The sequence below is a fragment of the Oculina patagonica genome, chromosome 5, assembly GCF_052425735.1.
Source record: "Oculina patagonica isolate OP01 chromosome 5, crgOcupat, whole genome shotgun sequence".
Classification (NCBI taxonomy): Eukaryota; Metazoa; Cnidaria; class Anthozoa; order Scleractinia; family Oculinidae; genus Oculina; species Oculina patagonica.
This window is the reverse complement of record NC_135762.1, coordinates 22,221,132-22,238,322: the sequence shown is the minus strand read 5'-3', so window position 1 is coordinate 22,238,322 and position 17,191 is coordinate 22,221,132. Positions and strand designations below refer to the sequence as shown.

The 17,191-nt window shown below is 40.3% G+C and overlaps 1 protein-coding gene and 2 pseudogenes across 1 annotated transcript; all 3 read right to left on the bottom strand.

The window, feature by feature from the left end:
- Nucleotides 1-2,383: 2,383 nt before the first annotated feature.
- On the bottom strand, nt 2,384-8,339 carry LOC144654098 (uncharacterized; annotated as a pseudogene).
- Nucleotides 8,340-8,362: 23 nt separating this feature from the next.
- On the bottom strand, nt 8,363-8,988 carry LOC144654097 (uncharacterized; annotated as a pseudogene).
- Nucleotides 8,989-12,389: 3,401 nt separating this feature from the next.
- On the bottom strand, nt 12,390-17,164 carry LOC144653319 (protein YIPF5-like). Its single transcript, XM_078513293.1, has 5 exons — nt 16,743-17,164; nt 16,332-16,366; nt 15,348-15,458; nt 14,460-14,644; nt 12,390-13,864 (listed from the first exon to the last, which is right to left on the bottom strand). The coding sequence occupies exons 1-5, from the start codon at nt 17,107-17,109 to the stop codon at nt 13,702-13,704; spliced, it is 861 nt and encodes a 286-aa protein (XP_078369419.1). The 5' UTR covers nt 17,110-17,164; the 3' UTR covers nt 12,390-13,701.
- Nucleotides 17,165-17,191: the final 27 nt, after the last annotated feature.

Below are 17,191 nucleotides of genomic sequence, written 5' to 3'. Positions count from 1 at the left end.
AGAGTCGAGTTGAGTCGAGTCGAGTCGAGTCGAGTAGAGTACAGTCGAGAAGAGTAGAGTGGAGAAGGGTTGAGTTGAGTCAAGTGAAGTAGAGTCAAGTCGAGTATAGAGTAGAGTCGAGTCGAGTAGAGGTGATTCAAGTCAGTCGAGTCCAGTATAGAGTCGAGTCGAGTCTAGTTGAGTCGATTTGCCTACAGTAGGGTAAACTTGAATGAAATATAGCAGAGTAGAGTCGAGTCGAGTAGAGCAGCGTTCAGAAGAGTAGACTCGAATAAAGTATATTATACTAGAGTAGAGTAGAGTAAAGTAGCGTAATAGTATAGTAGACTCGAATCAAGTATAGTAGACTAGAGCAAAGTAGAGTACAGTACAGTAGAGTCGAGTGGAATAGAGATGAGAACAGTCACATAAGCTTATATAAACGTACAGTAGCGTAGCGGAGACGAATAAAGAAGTGTTGAGAGTAGAGACCAGTCCAATCGACAATCGTAAAGTAGAGACAACTAGAATATTGTTAATAGAGTAGAGTAGAACAGAGTGTAATCTAGTAGAGACGAGTTCAGTCAAGTAACGTACGTAGATGCGGGAGTAGAGTACATGATAGTAAACCAGGTTCAAGTGGTGTCCAGCAGAGTAGGGTACAACAGTTGGGTATCCACGTATTGCGTCGAGTTGAAAAAAGTTGTGATGGTGTAGTAGAGTTGAGTCGAGTTGAGAAAAGTTGTTATTATGTGTTATATTTGACTTGAGAGATAAGAGTAGAAAGTTTACGCGAGATGATAAGAGTAAAGATGTGATGTTAGTACTTAGTTGCGAAGAGTTGAGAAAACCTATTATCATGTGGTAGGGTTCAATCAAGATAATGAGAAGAGTTTTGATGGTCTAATAGACTTTATTGTGGTTCAGAGTGAATCGAGTATAGTTGAGTACTTACAGATCAACCGGAATGTTACTAAAAGAGGCCGGACTAATAACGTACAGAATAACTTAATGTAAAGGCAGTCGAGCTAGTCGAGATACAGAAAAAACTCCACCAAAATTTTCTATCCAATTTCGTGCCAGGTATAATACAGGGATCCATATTCATTTTTTCTCCAAGTCGTCAGCCGGGCAAGTATGCAAGATGACATACTTGCCCTGGCAAAATTTTACTTGCCCGTTCAAAAGTGAAAAATGGCGACCGTACAACAAGTAAATGAAAAGTTGACTTTTTTGTTATTATCACATGTATGTAACACTGTGTATACATGAAATCTTCAAGACAACGAATCTGTTTTAATAAAGTTTGATTCACAAGTATTTGTTAATGAGACTTTTTACTTGTCTACCTTGGCTGCCGGTTTACAAATTTCACAAAACATCACGCCCCCAAGCGGCTTGCGATGTTGCAGAAGCGTATGATGCGGGCACAAATGAAAGCCAGGGCCTCTTCGACTGCAACCACGGAAGAAAAGAACGCTTTTGCTCTTCTTATTCATATTTGGTTTGTTTTTCTGAAGTGTTAACATTGCTTTTTTTTCTTTGCTGGCAGCGCCAGACCGAGATAACGGCAAATTTTGATCAAAACATCAGCTGATGCGATCGCCTCGTGTTTTCGCGGATGCAGCTGCAGTACAAAATATCAGCGGTTGAGAGCTTGAAAATTGAGCCTGCAATGATTTCATTGATGGAAAATACCGCATCAGCCAAGATGGCGGCCAAAATTATGATTTTATCGCGACAGAACAGGGTCGGTCAGGGTTTTTAGGTATACAGTATACAGGGGCATTTTAAACTGGGTATACTGTATTTTTACCTCAAATTGGGCCTTTTTGGGTATAAAGTATACTGTGTTATTCCAAATTTTGGTATTTTGCATGATTTTGAGGGGAAATTTTGGGTATACCGGGTACATGCTTTTCAGGTATACTGGTATACCGCTTACCCCCCTGGCCGACCCTGACAGAAAGTTGCAAATTATGTTCTGTTTTCGAAAAGTTATGAATGGATGACAAGTGGTCAGAACGCAAGTAACTCATAAGGAAACTTAATAATTGTTTTTTTTTTTCATTAAGTCAAACTTAAGTCGTCCAGCGGACGAGTTTATGTAATCATTTGGTCGTCCATACGATGTTTTAGGGGCGACCCTAAAACGCGGAACGACGGAATGGCGGAATGACGGAACGGCGGAACGGCGGAAAACCCCACCGGCGGACGCACTAAAGAGCGGAACTGCCTTGGAACGTTACCCCAAAAAAAAAATAAAAATAGCAAAAAAAAATAAAAATAGAGGAAAAAAAAAACAACTCTCATATAGCGGGGCTTCTTAATAAAAAAACATAAGCTAATGTAAAAAAAAAAACGGCTGTCATCGTCACCTAGGCTAATTTTAAAAAATCTAATTTCATTGGCCGCTTTTTTCCTCGCGAAAAAAGTGCAGACAAAATACTAATACACTCTTGAAATGGGCACTCCACCTACTTTTTCCCCTCCTCCTTTCGGCTTTCGACCCACAAGGGTAAATTTTCCCGTGGGCGCGACGAATGCAAACATTTGGGTGGTATGGACTGGCTCTGGCTTGAACGACATCTTAATCTCATACGCTAGGGATTGGCCTTATTTCCAGTCTCGCAAGAAAAAATCCCATGGTGGTGGGGGAACTACTTCGGCGTCTTTCTGGGGTTCGGACGGATGTTTTGCCGAAGCCATAACATTTGTACACTTTAGAGTTCTTAAGCCATTTGACTTTGAATGTAGTTGTGTCTAGAGTTGGTTTTGAAGGTGTTGGAACTCTCTGGGTATATCCATCAGTGGCGTTGCGTCTGCGGCACACGTTTTCGTTTCTCTCTGCTTCTCCTGGTTTTTCACCGACTGACTTTGGTACATTTTTATACGCACACTAGTCAAATTTTTTGCTTGCTTCTTGGTAGGATTAGTTGGTCCTCTTCCCAGGTGTAAAGCCGCCTCCATGGAAAGTTCGTGAACCTTCTTATTGATCTTTGCTTTTTCGGCGTGTGACTTGCCGATGTAGGCAGAGAAAGAAACCTGAAGCTTTGTAGTGAAGGTATCCCTTATTTTGTAGGGCCCTCATCCATAGCTCTCTCAAATCCTTTCCTCCTCTTCGGATAGACTTCAGTAGTCGACCTTTGTCCAGGTGAGTTTTCGTCCCGTACATCTTCACCTTTCGGGCCTTTATCCGTTGATGTTTTGACTCGGCTGCGTTGTTGTAGTAAAAGATTCGCCAAGGCCTGCTTGTTTTCTAACAGGTGCAATCATTTTCTTCTTCATTCTTGGGAAACGTGCGTAACGAAATAGGCGTGAAATTCCGCTGCACTTGACTCAGACAGCGCCGTCCCTCTTGCCTTCTTTTCTCTGGAATTCCAAACCTCTTGCAAGCTGTCCAGCTTAGCATCGAAATCTTCGCATCCGTCTGAGTCGATAAGCCCCTTTTCTTGCTTGAAATCAGACCCAAATATGTCATGAAGGAATGCTGTGCAATGCTCTGACGAGATTCCTAAAGAGTGAAGCTTCCTTTACAATCCTCTTCTACATGTCTTTTACATGCAGCCATGTTGCTATGGGAAGAAAAGGACTCTTCCCTTCTCCACTCTTTTCACGATCCGACCCTAAAAATCGTACATTCTTCACTTCGTTGTCAGTCCGGTTAGTGTGGCGCCGAAGTAGTTGAAAGTGTCGTGTTCTTTCTCGTGTGTATTAATGTTGGCCCTAGTAAAAGGGGGGACTTCCCAGTCTTTCTGTCTTCCAACAGAAGATGTCTGTAAGTTGTTGGCGTCACGTAAAAGTTACCTATATTGAATGTTGTGTCGATGGAAAGTATAGAGAACTGGAGAGTAGCGTTGGCACAAAACCGCTTAACATCGCCAACCTGCCTATTAGAGGCTAAAACACATGCTGGACTCGGGGCAACTTGCAGGCGTCGTATATAAACTTTTCCTGTTTCTTCCTCGTCTTTTGACTTGAGTGTAAGATCATACAACTCGTCTTGACTTCGGACTGCTTTTCCTTGATATTTGGCATTCTCGACTTGCTTTCTATTTCTTGGAATATCTGAAATACTGCAGACGTTAAGAAGACCGCCGGCTTCCTCGAACACCTCGTCATAAACTTGTGACGGTGGAGCAGAAGCTTTTACTTTGCCTTTAATGCTCTCTAAAACTCCTGGTTTGGTGCGAGTGAAGGCTTTCCCTGACTTGGAATTACCGTGAGCTTGTCCAGTAATCGCATGTGGTTTTCCGATGAAACTGTACTGTAGAAGTATGAATTTCTCTGGGGTGAAATTCTGTCCATCATACCTGAATAGTTCAAAGGCTTTCCTGTGGAAATCAGAATGGACACCATGCTTCCAATACGTCCTCTTTAGAAGGATGGTATGGCGGTTGCAGTTCTCGGGCTTTGTTCTAGAGACGTATCTGACTTCCGAAGCTTTTTCTTCGTAGTAAGCGACAACACGACTGCCATCATTTTTAAAAACACCAAATCATCTGCTTTCCAATCGTTTCTATTCCGAAAATAGGATGACTTTGTATCGATTAAGAAGACATGATTTTCTTGACACTTCACAGGTGGCTTGGACGCTATCTTCTCTTCGGGTGGATCCAGCAACAATCGTGCGATATCGATGTTCGACAATTCCTTAATGTCAGTAGAAAAAATTGGAATGTTATTATCATCGAGATAAAAAGGGGAGACTCCTCAAACTTCGACTTGTCCAGTTTGCATTGACTCTGAGCAGAGTCATTAGATTCATCAGATGCAACCCTACGAGAAATTATAGAGGAACGAATATCTTAGCCAATGCAAGAATTTCATGAGAGGTGGCATTGCAAAGCATGACTGAAAGATACCTGCCGCTACAACCAAACTGCAAGTAGATTTTATGGAAGTAAATAAATTAGAATTGAACGCTGATTATTTGTTTAGCCATCACGATCTGGGTCAAAAATATGTAATTTAAAGATAAAGGTCTACAATACTAACACGAGAGTGAATTGGTAAACCTAGAGTGAGCTAAAAAGGCAATGGCGTGACCTGCCACTCCTCACCTCTCTCCATCACTACCGCTGGACATGCTAACAGCAACCCCGTCATCTTCATCTGAGACTTTGTTGTTGCGGCTACAACAAAGAGGAAATGGATACATCAGAGGTGTTACAACAACTATTAACAACTATTCACCGAAGTGGAGGTGGCTAGAGGTGGATAGCTAACACTAGCCACCTACAACGAGGTGAATAGTTGTTTTAGTATATGCTCAAACAGTGAGATAAAATAGCCCGAAAGGATAATTTTCGACTAGTTTTTGTTCCCTGTCAACGAGTAAAGTTTTTGCGCGCAGACCAACAATATTTTGAACGCCAACAGAATCAATTTAACGCTTAAAAACTGCGAGAGAAGGTTTACAAAAGTAAGCGGCCTTTTAGAAAATATTTGAAGGGTAATAAAGACAATAGCGTAACAATACAATATGTTCTTGATAAGCCAATGTCGTGACCTCCCCCTCCTCACCTCTCTCCTTCACTGCCGCTTGAAATGCTTGCACGACTGTGGTCAACTCCATCAGCTCGTTCACCGTTGCTCGGACTCGGAACGGGTGCATCTGATACTTTGTTGCTGTGGCTACAATAAATAAATGTTATGGGATACCATATCAAAAAGTGACTGGCGATTATTTCTTTGACTTCTAGGAACTGGTTTAAAAAAAATAAAATATGCGTTTTAATTTAGCGACAAAGATATACTTTGATAAATCGATACTGAAATCAAGTGTGAAATCATAAGGCAATTGTTTGCTATGCCCCGCCTTCGACCAGTGCCGTGGTTTACAGATAGTCGCAGACGTCAATGTTTCCAACTGTCTCTTTTCCGTGCAGCTATTGCCCTTTCGCTTTGAAAGTAGTACACATGTTGACTTGTTAACACTTGTACTTCTGCAAGTGTTGGTAAAGATTGAGTAAGCAAAGCGGATGTATAGCTACCTGTTTGCGACAGGAACACTTGAATTCCTTACACATTGTTGCACGTCTTCTTCTGAACTGTCAAGGACAGTAGGATCTAGGACATTGCTAGTTTTGCTGTAAAAAAATTGACAGGAATAAGGGGTTTCTTTATCATTGTCATTTCCTGGAGCTTCATCAGGGGCGGTTTTTATTCACAAAGTTCTCTACGGGGAGACTCTTCCCTATCGTCCCACCCTTTACCCTTGCATATACCATTTAGAAGATAAGGTACTTTCGTAAACCTCCTTCTGAATAAAGGTACCCCTTTTATATGCCATGTCATTTTTATGAAGGGGAAAAAGAAATAAAATATACAGCCATAAGGTGCTTCTGTTTGAAACATTTTAATTGAACGCCCTTTTCAAAACCTAAATAACCGATATCCCTACCCTTTCATATAAATGAAGTCTGAAAAATAACCGGAAGTAGCCTGCCCCCCACCGGGTAGCATCACGGCGTGATTATATATCAGTAACTGTTACCTGTCCAGGTTAAGCCTCTTTTTACACAGCTCATTTCCTTTTCTGTCAGCAGGTTCAAACCTAAAAGATGTCAATGTATTACAGTAATTTTGCAGTAAGATATAAATAGTGAAGAAACAGTAACAAATTTGAAAAAGCAAAACCTTTTTATTTTTTCTTTAAAGGAGATCGTGAAGGTGAAAAGGTGAGTGTTCGGCCTTTTAAGAGCGCTATTAGTATTAGAATGTAAAATTAAAATGCGGTTTATAACATACTTTGGAATGCACCTTTCTATTTAAGTTGGCGTCATACCGAGTCGAGATCATGAACTGTGTAACAAGAAAAAATAAGGACATGCTGATTTGAACGAAAACTATAATCTCTAAGCCACTCAAAATTTAAGTACGATAAGAAAATAAATTAAAATAATTTGTTTGGCACTTATTATAAAGGTAACCGCTTCATCACTCATGCAAATCCTTGTCCCCCTTGCCTCCCAACGGGATGGGTTCCAAGGATAGTTATTATTTCTAATACTAACGGTGACCGGATGCGCCTTCGGTATTAATATTTATTTTATCTTGTTATTATATTTTTTTATTTCATATCATAGAAAAAAATTTAGTTATAGTATATACTTACTTGAGACATGTCGTCCATGCAGTATCTGCGCTGCTTCGTGCTGTTGCTACAAAAAAGAGAAAGAGAAACAGGTGCTGACCGAGTCCTCTCATTGCAATTACTAACTTGTGGGACGTTTGCTAATGTTGATCTCACTTTGTGTAAATTCTCAGTACATGTAACGGGTTTGACTTAAGTTACCTTTTTTAATATTTATTATATTTTGCTGTTACCTGTACTTTCTCATTCGGCCAATGACTGCCTGGCCATCTGAACTCCGCTTAGCCGGAGTCGTCGCCCCACGAACACATCGTCTACAGCTACTGTAAGTCACTTTGAAGAAAACCTTCACCACCCGTTGCCGTCACCACCGGCTCTCCAGGCATGACATGCGTGTCCATAATGAACAGCTGTCCGAGTGCCCATCCTATCGTAAAGATGTAGCCCCCGCAAGAATAGAAGGCAATCCTCATCTTTGTTTCCGTCGTAAGACGGAATACGGCCGCCATTAGCTCCTCTCTAGCACTGCCTGTGTAAGCGCCATGATTGCCAAGAATTTCCTCTGTAAATTCGTACTCCTCTTCGACCACTTTAGATTCCCTCAAAAGTCCGTAAGCCTCCAGAACATCATAATGTCTACCCTTGTCGCGAAAGGGGTTGAACTTTAGGGGAGAATTAATGATGACATCCTCGGCCACGCGGGAAATATCTTCGAATTTACTGATTGCCATCCTCTCATTTAAGCATATCAAAAGTTCACCGAAGTGAACAGACATAAATGCGCAAGCATTTGTCCCGTCATCAGGAATGTTAGAGCAATTTGCGTTCTCGACTGAGCTTCCTTGGCTTACTTTGAATGCGATATCTCTGCTGTTTCCCTGTGCTTCATTGCCTAAGATATCCACTACATATTTTGCATCTGGCCTGTCTTTGGGATTAAAACGCGTACAATGGTCGTGTAATTTGCGCAAACGGAGACAACTTGTTGCATGCTCTATGCAGTAGTAATCCGAGTGAGCCGGCTTCTCGTTTTTAGAAATTAGCCTTTCTAAAACTGAAAGAGAATTTCCGGTTTGAACCTTCTCCAATTCTAACTGATAAGGATACTTTACATCTGATTTATTAGCACAAATAAGAGCATACCTAGGGCCCAAACATCCACAGCTTTTAGGTCTTCTAAGGACAGCGATGATCCGCTCTGACGGAAAAGTTCAGGTGCTCGATAAGCGGGAGTTCCCCGGATAATATTGCTAGTCACCATGCGGCAGACACTGTTAGTCTGGTTTATGGCTGAGCGGCTTTCTCCAAAGTCTGCAGCTTGCAAACTATTGGCCTGGTCTGGAACATCTGTTCAAGTTCGTGTTTGTCCTTTGAAGCACAATAGTGTTGGTTGGAGACCAGCACATTGGCGGGCTTGATGTCTCGGTGGACGATCCCAAGATCATGCAAATGTGCAAGCCCTGCCGCTGTTTCTCGGGCGATCCTTTCTTGAAAGGCAAATTGTTCGACTGCCTTATTGGAATGGATGTACTGAAGAAATTTATCGAGGCTGCTCACCTTTTGTGATACTCCGAATGGAGCAAAGTCGAAGTACAGATATTCAAGCATCATTGCGCACGGTTCGATGCAAGCGGCTTTGAACTTAACGACATGTTCACTTGTGATGCCTTGAAGAATTTTCGCTTCTTTTAGGAACAGTCGCTTTTCCGTGTTCTCGTCACTCAGTATTTCTTTATCACGACCTTCTCCCCCTTCGCTTTTGCCACAAAAACCAATCCAAAGGAGCCACGGCCGTGTCTCCTCCTTGTCTTGTAGAAGACCCCAGTCAAACAGTGTTAGGCCCGTATAATCTTCGATAGAAGGTTTTCCGAATTTACCCTCCCATTAAGGGAGGGCAATTTAAAAGCCATACAATCTAACAATTACGATGAGACAAGATATATTCGGGTTCAATATCGACTTCAAAAATAAATCTGCACGTGACGCGAGTGTAATTGCTCCCGGGATTGCTGTGTTAGCCGTCGGGTCAATTATTACTTGTCAGTCGTCTGTAAGTCAGAATCTGGACTTTTTTCTGATTGGTCAGGAAACAAAAGGGAACATTAAACTCTATCCTGATTGGCTAATTGAGTTCGAGTGTAACTTCCGGTCCAAAACTATCACGCATAGAGGATTTTATTTGTGTTGAGCAGAATGAAGTAGAGAGCGAGTTTTCTAGCTTTAAGAAAATCCCTCAAAAGTTGTATTAACAAAACACTTAAAGATGAACAAAGGGAGTGTATTCGACGAATAGTTTGTGAAAGAAAAGATGTTTTGGCGGTGCTTTCGACGGGACAAGAGCGTAATCTATCGCCAATGGTGTCGAAGATTATCACAACATTCCCGGGCAACATCGCACCACACGCCAGACGATCGTGCCAGTGACGAAAACTACGACCTTGAAATGTCTGATCTGACAATTTTGTCCAGAGCGTTGGAGCCTTGCACAAAATGAGCCTTTGCTGAAAAAAATTTTTAAAACCCGCCGATCAGTAAAAATATAATTGAAGGCGTTTGAATAATGCGACACGACCACAAAAAGGTTCACGGGGATTTCGTGCGGCCTGCTTCAATTTTTTACAAAGGGATCAGTACCTTCACCAACCGAGACATACTTAAGAGGTGTATTTTTTTCTTCGTCTGCATTCTCAAAATAAAACAACCTTTGCTGCAAGCTAGCTTATCTCTTATCTGATGGCATCGCCGACTCCGACGTTGACAGACACTTTAATTAGGGGGCGACAGACGACTTGAAGTATTGTATCAGGCGTTCATTTTTCCGTTGACTGCACCGCCGCGAGAAAAATAAACGCCTGATCGCAGGTTAGCTGCAAAGCAGCTGAGATTTCGAGTAAAGAATCAGATCGTTGGGCGGTTTAAAATTCCACTTAACGATTAAAATATGAAGATGTTAAGTTTATTTTTATTCCTCTATTATTATTATTATTATTATTATTATTATTATTATTATTATTATTATTATTACTTTTTTTGCTATTTTGCATTTTGTATTTTTTTTTTTTTGTATTTTATTCCGCCTTTTAGGGTTTGCGGTGTTTTCCGCCATTCCGTCGTTTAGGATTTGGGGTAGTTTTCCGTCTTCCTCATTTAGGGTTTGCAGTATTTTCCGCCATTCCGTCTTTTAGGATTTGGGGTTATTTTCCGCCGTTCCGTCATTCCGTCGTTCCGCGTTTTAGGGTCGCCCATGTTTTAGTCGTCTCTCGTCTCGGACGACCGGACGACTGCGAATATGGATCCCTGGGTATACTGATAGACACTGCTGTTCCGTTTACGTCTTTTTCCATTTCTTAGCACACCAAAGAGGGAAAAATTTCTCACTTATTATACTAGTATATAGTATATTTCTAGTATACTAGTATATATTTCACGCTTTTAAATTTTATTTGCGCTCCGAGTTTGAAAACATTTTAAACCCTTTTAACTATGTATCCGGAGCAGGAAACCAATATTTTCAATTGTATTATACTAGTCTTTTTTACGTTTTCCACGTATTTGTGTGTTAAGTCCATGGGAAAACTGAAACAGTACATAACATTAATTCATAAACAATTATTGAAGAAATACAGAAATTGATAACAGAAGCTATCTACAACCACCATCTATAATTCATAATTGCAAAGTGTTGAGAAGAGAGTTTACTGGTGAAAGCCTAAAGCGCAGGCTGAAGACAGACAGGCAAAACTGATGTTGTAATCACAAGCCATCTAGGGGGGTCAGGGGGCATGCTCCACCGGGAAATGTTTATATTTAGGCCTCCTGAAATCGCTAGAAAAACTGCTCACTTCAAAAAATTTATCAATTTATACTGATATAAATAAGATGACACACCCCCTACGTGTAGATCAAAACTACATAACCAACCCCTATTGGAGGGCTCAAAACCTGATGACCCACCCCCTTTCTGCTCCAGCACACCCCCCCCCCCCGCTCTACTTATTGACCAGTCCCTAATTTCCCTGAAAACTACTCTAGCTGAATGCCAAAATTAAAGAGACCAATAGAAAGAGCACAGACTGAGACGAAAAAAAATGGAAAATCTAAAAAATTATATTAACTTATTGCATGCATGGGTGAAAAAGAAATTGTAGATATTTTCTACCATGCCAAAATGAAAGTCATTGTTAAATAAACTCATAAGTTTAAGGGATCACAGACGAGGGCTCAAAATAGCGGCTAGTCATCAAACAATGTCCAGTCAAGATGACAATTTCTCCTGACAAAATAAATTTACGGTTTGCCGGTCATTTTAACCGGTCACTTTGACCAGTGACATACATGGCTTTATAAAATAATAACCAATGACCAGAAAAAAAATTAATAAGGGAAGCGTTGAGACTGAATTTTAAAAAAGCCTGCTAGGCATGCTTTGAACCGAGAATGAGAAAACCAATTTTGTATTCTTTTGCTGTAATTAAGAAGAGCTATAATAAGAACAAGAATCGTTGTAATTTGCAGGCGCGTAGGAGGGGGGTTCGAAGGGTTCGAACGAACCCCCTTTGGAGGTCAATAAAGGAGGACTGAAACACAAACTGTTGATTTTCAGCTTTTAGCAAATAGTGGGGGAATGGAAAACAAACTTTGAGTGTTGCAGCTTTTAAATTACCCTGCAAGAAAACGCTAAAAGTTTCGGGAAAGTATTAAATTGTTAGGAGAAGTGGATCCAAGTGACCTAGTATTATATGCAGTCAAAATAATCCCATCGTTGAAAAAATATTTCCTTAACAGGCGTTCGGGATTTGATAAATGGAGTATCAATAGACGACTGGCGGGGATTACAATTTCGGGGGATCCAGGTGATACGTGTATTTAGTGCATATTGACGCTTTGACGCCGCTTTTAGTACATTGACGATGGAGCCAGGGGGTGGGGGCTTAACCTTTTACCCTGAGATGCCTTTGCAGCACATGTCAAGCTTTTGTAAAACGTTTCGTGTACTAAGCCGGTATGTATGTATAAATGTATCAAGTTAACAAAACGCCGGATATATTGTTGTTATGACTAAAAATACCTGTTATTTTATACTCCATTGAAAATAGCATTTTCGGGCCTCTAGATTTTAAAATATTCTGGGGGGCTGCCCCCAGACCCCCCGAGAGGCTCGCGCCTTCGGCGCTCATATTAAGTAACCCCCCCTCAATAAATGTTCCTACCAATACGAACACCCTTCCAAAAACCTCAGCTACGCGCCTGATTTAAAACAGTTTTTATTCAAAAGCAAAGCAATAAATTAGCAGTAAATTATTTTTTTAAATTTATGTCCTTTCTTCACCAAGTACATACTGTTGAACCTCAACTTCCTATTATAGCCAGAGCTTTTTTCCCAGCATGCTCATCAATACACATACCTTTAGTGAATCTCCTTTACAATTCTCTGCAATGGCCAGTTAATTCTATGCCATGGGTGGCCAGCATAATGATATAGCCTGGGAACGCAGACGTATTTACGACTGTCGCTTGTCTTTACCAAGACCCCAGGGGGGTACTCAAAGTATTCATGATGGGGGCCGACGGAGCTTTATATTGCAAACCCAAAAAATACACACCCCTGAAATTTTAGACCCCAAAAAATACCTGGCATCAGTTTGAATGAATATTTTTCTGATCCTCTGATCGCAACAAAAACCCAAAACGAAAAGTTCGCTGGGAGATAAGACCCCCAAAAATACGCATATTTTTTAAGACCTAAAAAAATACGTGACAGATCCCTTGACCCAAAAAATACCAAGTGTGTAAATTTTCAACTCAAAAAAATACGCCAGACCCCCCCCCCCCATCATTTATACTTCGAGTACCTCCCCTGGGACCAAGACAAGCGGCAGTCAGAAATACATCTGCATTCGCAGGCTTGCCATCATAGAGAACTTCAAGATTCTCCAAAACTAAGTGTATTTTCAACTTTAACAAGAATAACCAAGTTGGCAGCTTTTCCAGTTTTAAAATGTGTGCAAAGCCTGAGAGTAACTGTAATTACAAAATCCAATGTCAAAAAATTTCCCAGATAACATAAGTTTTTTTTTTTTTTTACTTTCTTACATTGTCTTTGTTGTATTTAGATAGTAATTATATATTTCAATCTGCAAGTACACGTACACTTGAGATTTAAAAAATATGAGGAATGTAAATTTACTAAAAGTGTGCAGTCAATCATCCAATACTTAGTTCCTTCCAAACACATATTTCATTTGACAAACACCATGAAATAATTACCTAAATGAATTTATTTAGCAAACTACAATACAAGTAAAGCACTTCACGCAGTAATGTGTTGTTCCAGAAAATATCTATAACACCTCTAATTGACAGTTTTTTGGGGGTTATCAACCCCCCCCCCACCCCCCTAGAAATCCCAGTTTAGTTTCATATAGAGACCCCCACCCGCTCAGAATTTCAAATAACCATCCATGGGAGGTTATGGATATTTTCTGGAACCAAACAATAAATTAATTTTTGAACATCACCAATGGTTAAAAAGTGGCATGACCTTCATCTGGCCTCATTATTAGTTCAGTTTGTTGCAGACCAATGGAATGGCAACACTAGCTTTGATAATGTTTATGTTGCTGCTAAAAAACTGTCAGAAGAGCAAACACGCCGTACAACAGAGCACAAGGGTAAGCTACAAGAAGCTGCTGTGCATCCATAGCAAGCACTGTTACAAACAGCTTTGATGCCGACAAGCTGCACCAACCTATCGTTGTGGCCGTCAATAATGTCCCAAGGATTCCTCTGTAAAAAAAAATAACAACAGTGAAACATTCAATCACTCATCAGTAGCAATGGGGGGCTAACTTCACGACATCACAAACATCAAATTCTGAATTTTAAGGATTTGAACAGTAACAATCTTGGAACTGCCTCCCTGAATTATTACTATTTTATCAAAAATAGCCCACTATAGCATAACAGGCTGAGATGTAGAGGCATTTCAACACCAAAGGATACAAGGCAGAACTAGTCTTTCTTATGTTGTGTCTCCTTTTGTTTAGAACAATAATGTTTTCTGGGAAAGTGGTCTGAACTTCCCACTCAATTCCCTACCTTTTTTCTCCCGCTTCTTGCCCTTCCTAAGTCATTCCCACCTCTTGGAGCTTTTCACATTGCAAAATATCACAAAATTTTACATTTTTTCCCTTGTTCTCCCAGTCCCATCACCTTTACTTGGGAATACCACTTCCCACCCTTTCTTCTCCATCACCCATAGAGCTACCACCCACCCTACACAGCACAACACTTCCCCAGCTAGGCCTCGAAACCTGGATCTTTAATCTGGGACCCAGCACACTAACCATAAAGCCACAAGTAATATTAAAACAATACTCACTGTAATGAAAAAAGTATGGGAATGCAGGACAATATGACCATAGGTAGCAGACAGTAACCAAGAACGCTAATAACACAGCTAAAAGAAACTCCTGTCATACTCATAAGATTCAGAATGGCGTACATAGATAAACAGCCTAGGAGACCAACTCCGTAGATATAACCAAACCCATGAACCTTGCCAGACTAAATGGAAAACAAAAAAATAATGATATTAAAACAAACAACTAATCTTATGCTTGGTAATGTTCTAAAATAACACAATCCTAGTTATAATCCCTTAGCATATCATAGCTCAGCAAAGCATTGCATAGCATATTTCAGCACAGCATATACGTACCATGACATACCACACTATACTGCTCGTAATACACCACACATTTGTTATTTTGTTGTTGACCAAGCATAAGGTCAAGATCCCAGGGGGTATGCACTCCAACATGAAAGGGACAGAGCCCGAGGGAGGTACTCTGTAAAATTTTGGGTGGGGGCACCAAAAATCTATACCCTATCCCAGACTCCCTTCTTTTCCGAATTGTATCACTATTTGTGTTTTTAATGGAAAACTACAGTATCTGTCAACAACATTGGCGTGATGATTTTATTTATGTTTATGAATGCCTCTTTCTCTTCAGAGTTTATATTCCTATTCTGGACTTAGATGCTTCCTACCACTGATCAGTTTTCCGGCAAATGACACCCTATTCTAGACCAAAACTCTTGATTTCTACATCCTTACCCAAAGGAGGCAAATCTGGGCGTGGCTCAAGCCTTTTTTGACCCCTAAAAGATACCATTTTTCATGGCACATTGGTCTAGACTACCAATACAGTATGATGGAGGTTATTGTTTGTTTCTCTGCTGATCATAAGCTACCCTTATCTCTCACCAACAACAGGCATCCACCAAATGCCAAACAAAACACCAGGGGACCAGCAAGATCTGTGTCATCCATTATGTTAGCTTCTGTGTGTTGCAATGGATTTAAAACAGACAGTGTCTACAACACAAGAGAGAGAAAAAAATCAGCTTTTTTTGTGAGAAACACAGACTCAGGCTAAAAGTTGTGAGCCAGGGGTAAAAATTGATCCACACATATGCATGACAATGCAGAAGAATGGACGCCATCTTGACGAGTAGGCAAAATGGGAAGAAATTACAGTGTTTCTATGGGAATCCAATGGCAAATATCTTTTACAAAAATTGAATTCAGGACAATTTATGAATTGTAAAGGTAAGATACTAGGCAAAAGGTTTTATTCGCCAAGTTTGAAGGTTGTCGCTGGGCTAGAAAGTGTTCAGTTACGTTTTTAATTTTTCCATACATTTGTCTATAATTTTCCCTGCGAACCACGTCAATCGTGGGGAAAAAAATATAGACAAATGTATGGGAAATTAAAAACGCAACTGAACGCTTTCTAGCCCAGCTACATCCTTCAAACTTGGCGAATAAAAACTTTTGCCTAGTATCTTAACTTTACAATAATATTCACGAGTTGTCCAGAATTCGAATCCCTGTACAAACACTGTAATTACTATCTGCTTTGCCTACTTGTCAAGATGGCGTCGAAAACTGTGATAAGGCCTTTAAACTTTCAGACCTGCAGGTTTGATACTTATGCATAATTAACAATCTAACAGGTATACCATTTCATACTAGACTTGTCAAAATCAAGAAACTAGCACTCATAAATTGTTTCAAAAGAGGGTCTCAAAATGATTCAAAACAGATTTTAATTAAGAAATTAAGTAATTAATTTTTAGTTAATAAAAATCAATTCATCAAGGGGTTGATTTATAGCCCTTTCGCCCTTATCAAGAAGTTGACAACCCATATCTGCCACTGCATAATTAGCAAAACAAAACAACTCACCTTTTGCCATATATGTTCAAAATTGATTCCTAATTCTGCAAAAAGAAGTAACACATGTACAACATGTCTTTCAAAATAAATTTTATTGCTTTTTAAAGTGAGGATTGAAATTTTGATGGGTGCAATTTCTGTTTCTGTTTCACTTGAAACGAAAGCTTTCTATGTACTTCTAAGTTATACTGACTTGTCAAAGTAAGCTTAACTTACTTACAGTTTACAACTTGACAGAACAAAAGGTTTCATTACAAAGGGTATAGGGTACAAAATTATCAAAATTGGTCGTATACATTCTATTCAAAGCTAAAGGAAGAGTCGTAAGTAGTACTCGAACTCAGAATTTTTCCGTGGTAACGCCAAGAATGTGAAATCGTATTAAATTTCCGTCACTCTATGCCACGTTGTTAAGCTTACCTTCCAAAAGAGGAGGCTCGTCCTCAAAACTTGTGTAGTCCTCGCTCGTCTGTCGCGGTCTCATCGATCCTTCTATTCCATAACCTCCACCACTGCTAGACCTCATCGTTGTCGGGCCTGAAGCACCGTAGTCGTAAGATAATTTCCCACCATACTCGTACGAAGTTGAGTCGTAAAACCCTTGTGCATTTTCTGCAGAAGGGTAGTCATAAGTCGGCACTTGCTGTGCCGTTTGTCCGTAATCTGGGTACTGTTGACCGTAATTGTATCCGCCATACCCCTGTTCTTTCTGTTCACCGTAACTGTAGCCGCTATCGAAGAAATCCTGATCTATAGAAACGCTGCTATCCGTGTTGAAGTTCGACATTTTTTTGCGACATGTACAGATCTTGTTGTTGTCTGGGCGGCTTGGTGACCACGCTACACGTTGTAGTCGTAAGGCCTGGCTG

Bases quoted from the DNA above. Each gene is read 5' to 3' on its own strand.
- LOC144653319 (XM_078513293.1), bottom strand. From the start codon at position 17,109: ATGTCGAACTTCAACACGGATAGCAGCGTTTCTATAGATCAGGATTTC. The intron at 15,459-16,331 runs GTGAGTTGTTTT...CTTGTGTTGTAG, and splicing joins TTGAACATATATGGCAAAAG to ACACTGTCTGTTTTAAATCC. The intron at 14,645-15,347 runs GTGAGAGATAAG...TTTTCCATTTAG, and splicing joins TTGGTGGATGCCTGTTGTTG to TCTGGCAAGGTTCATGGGTT.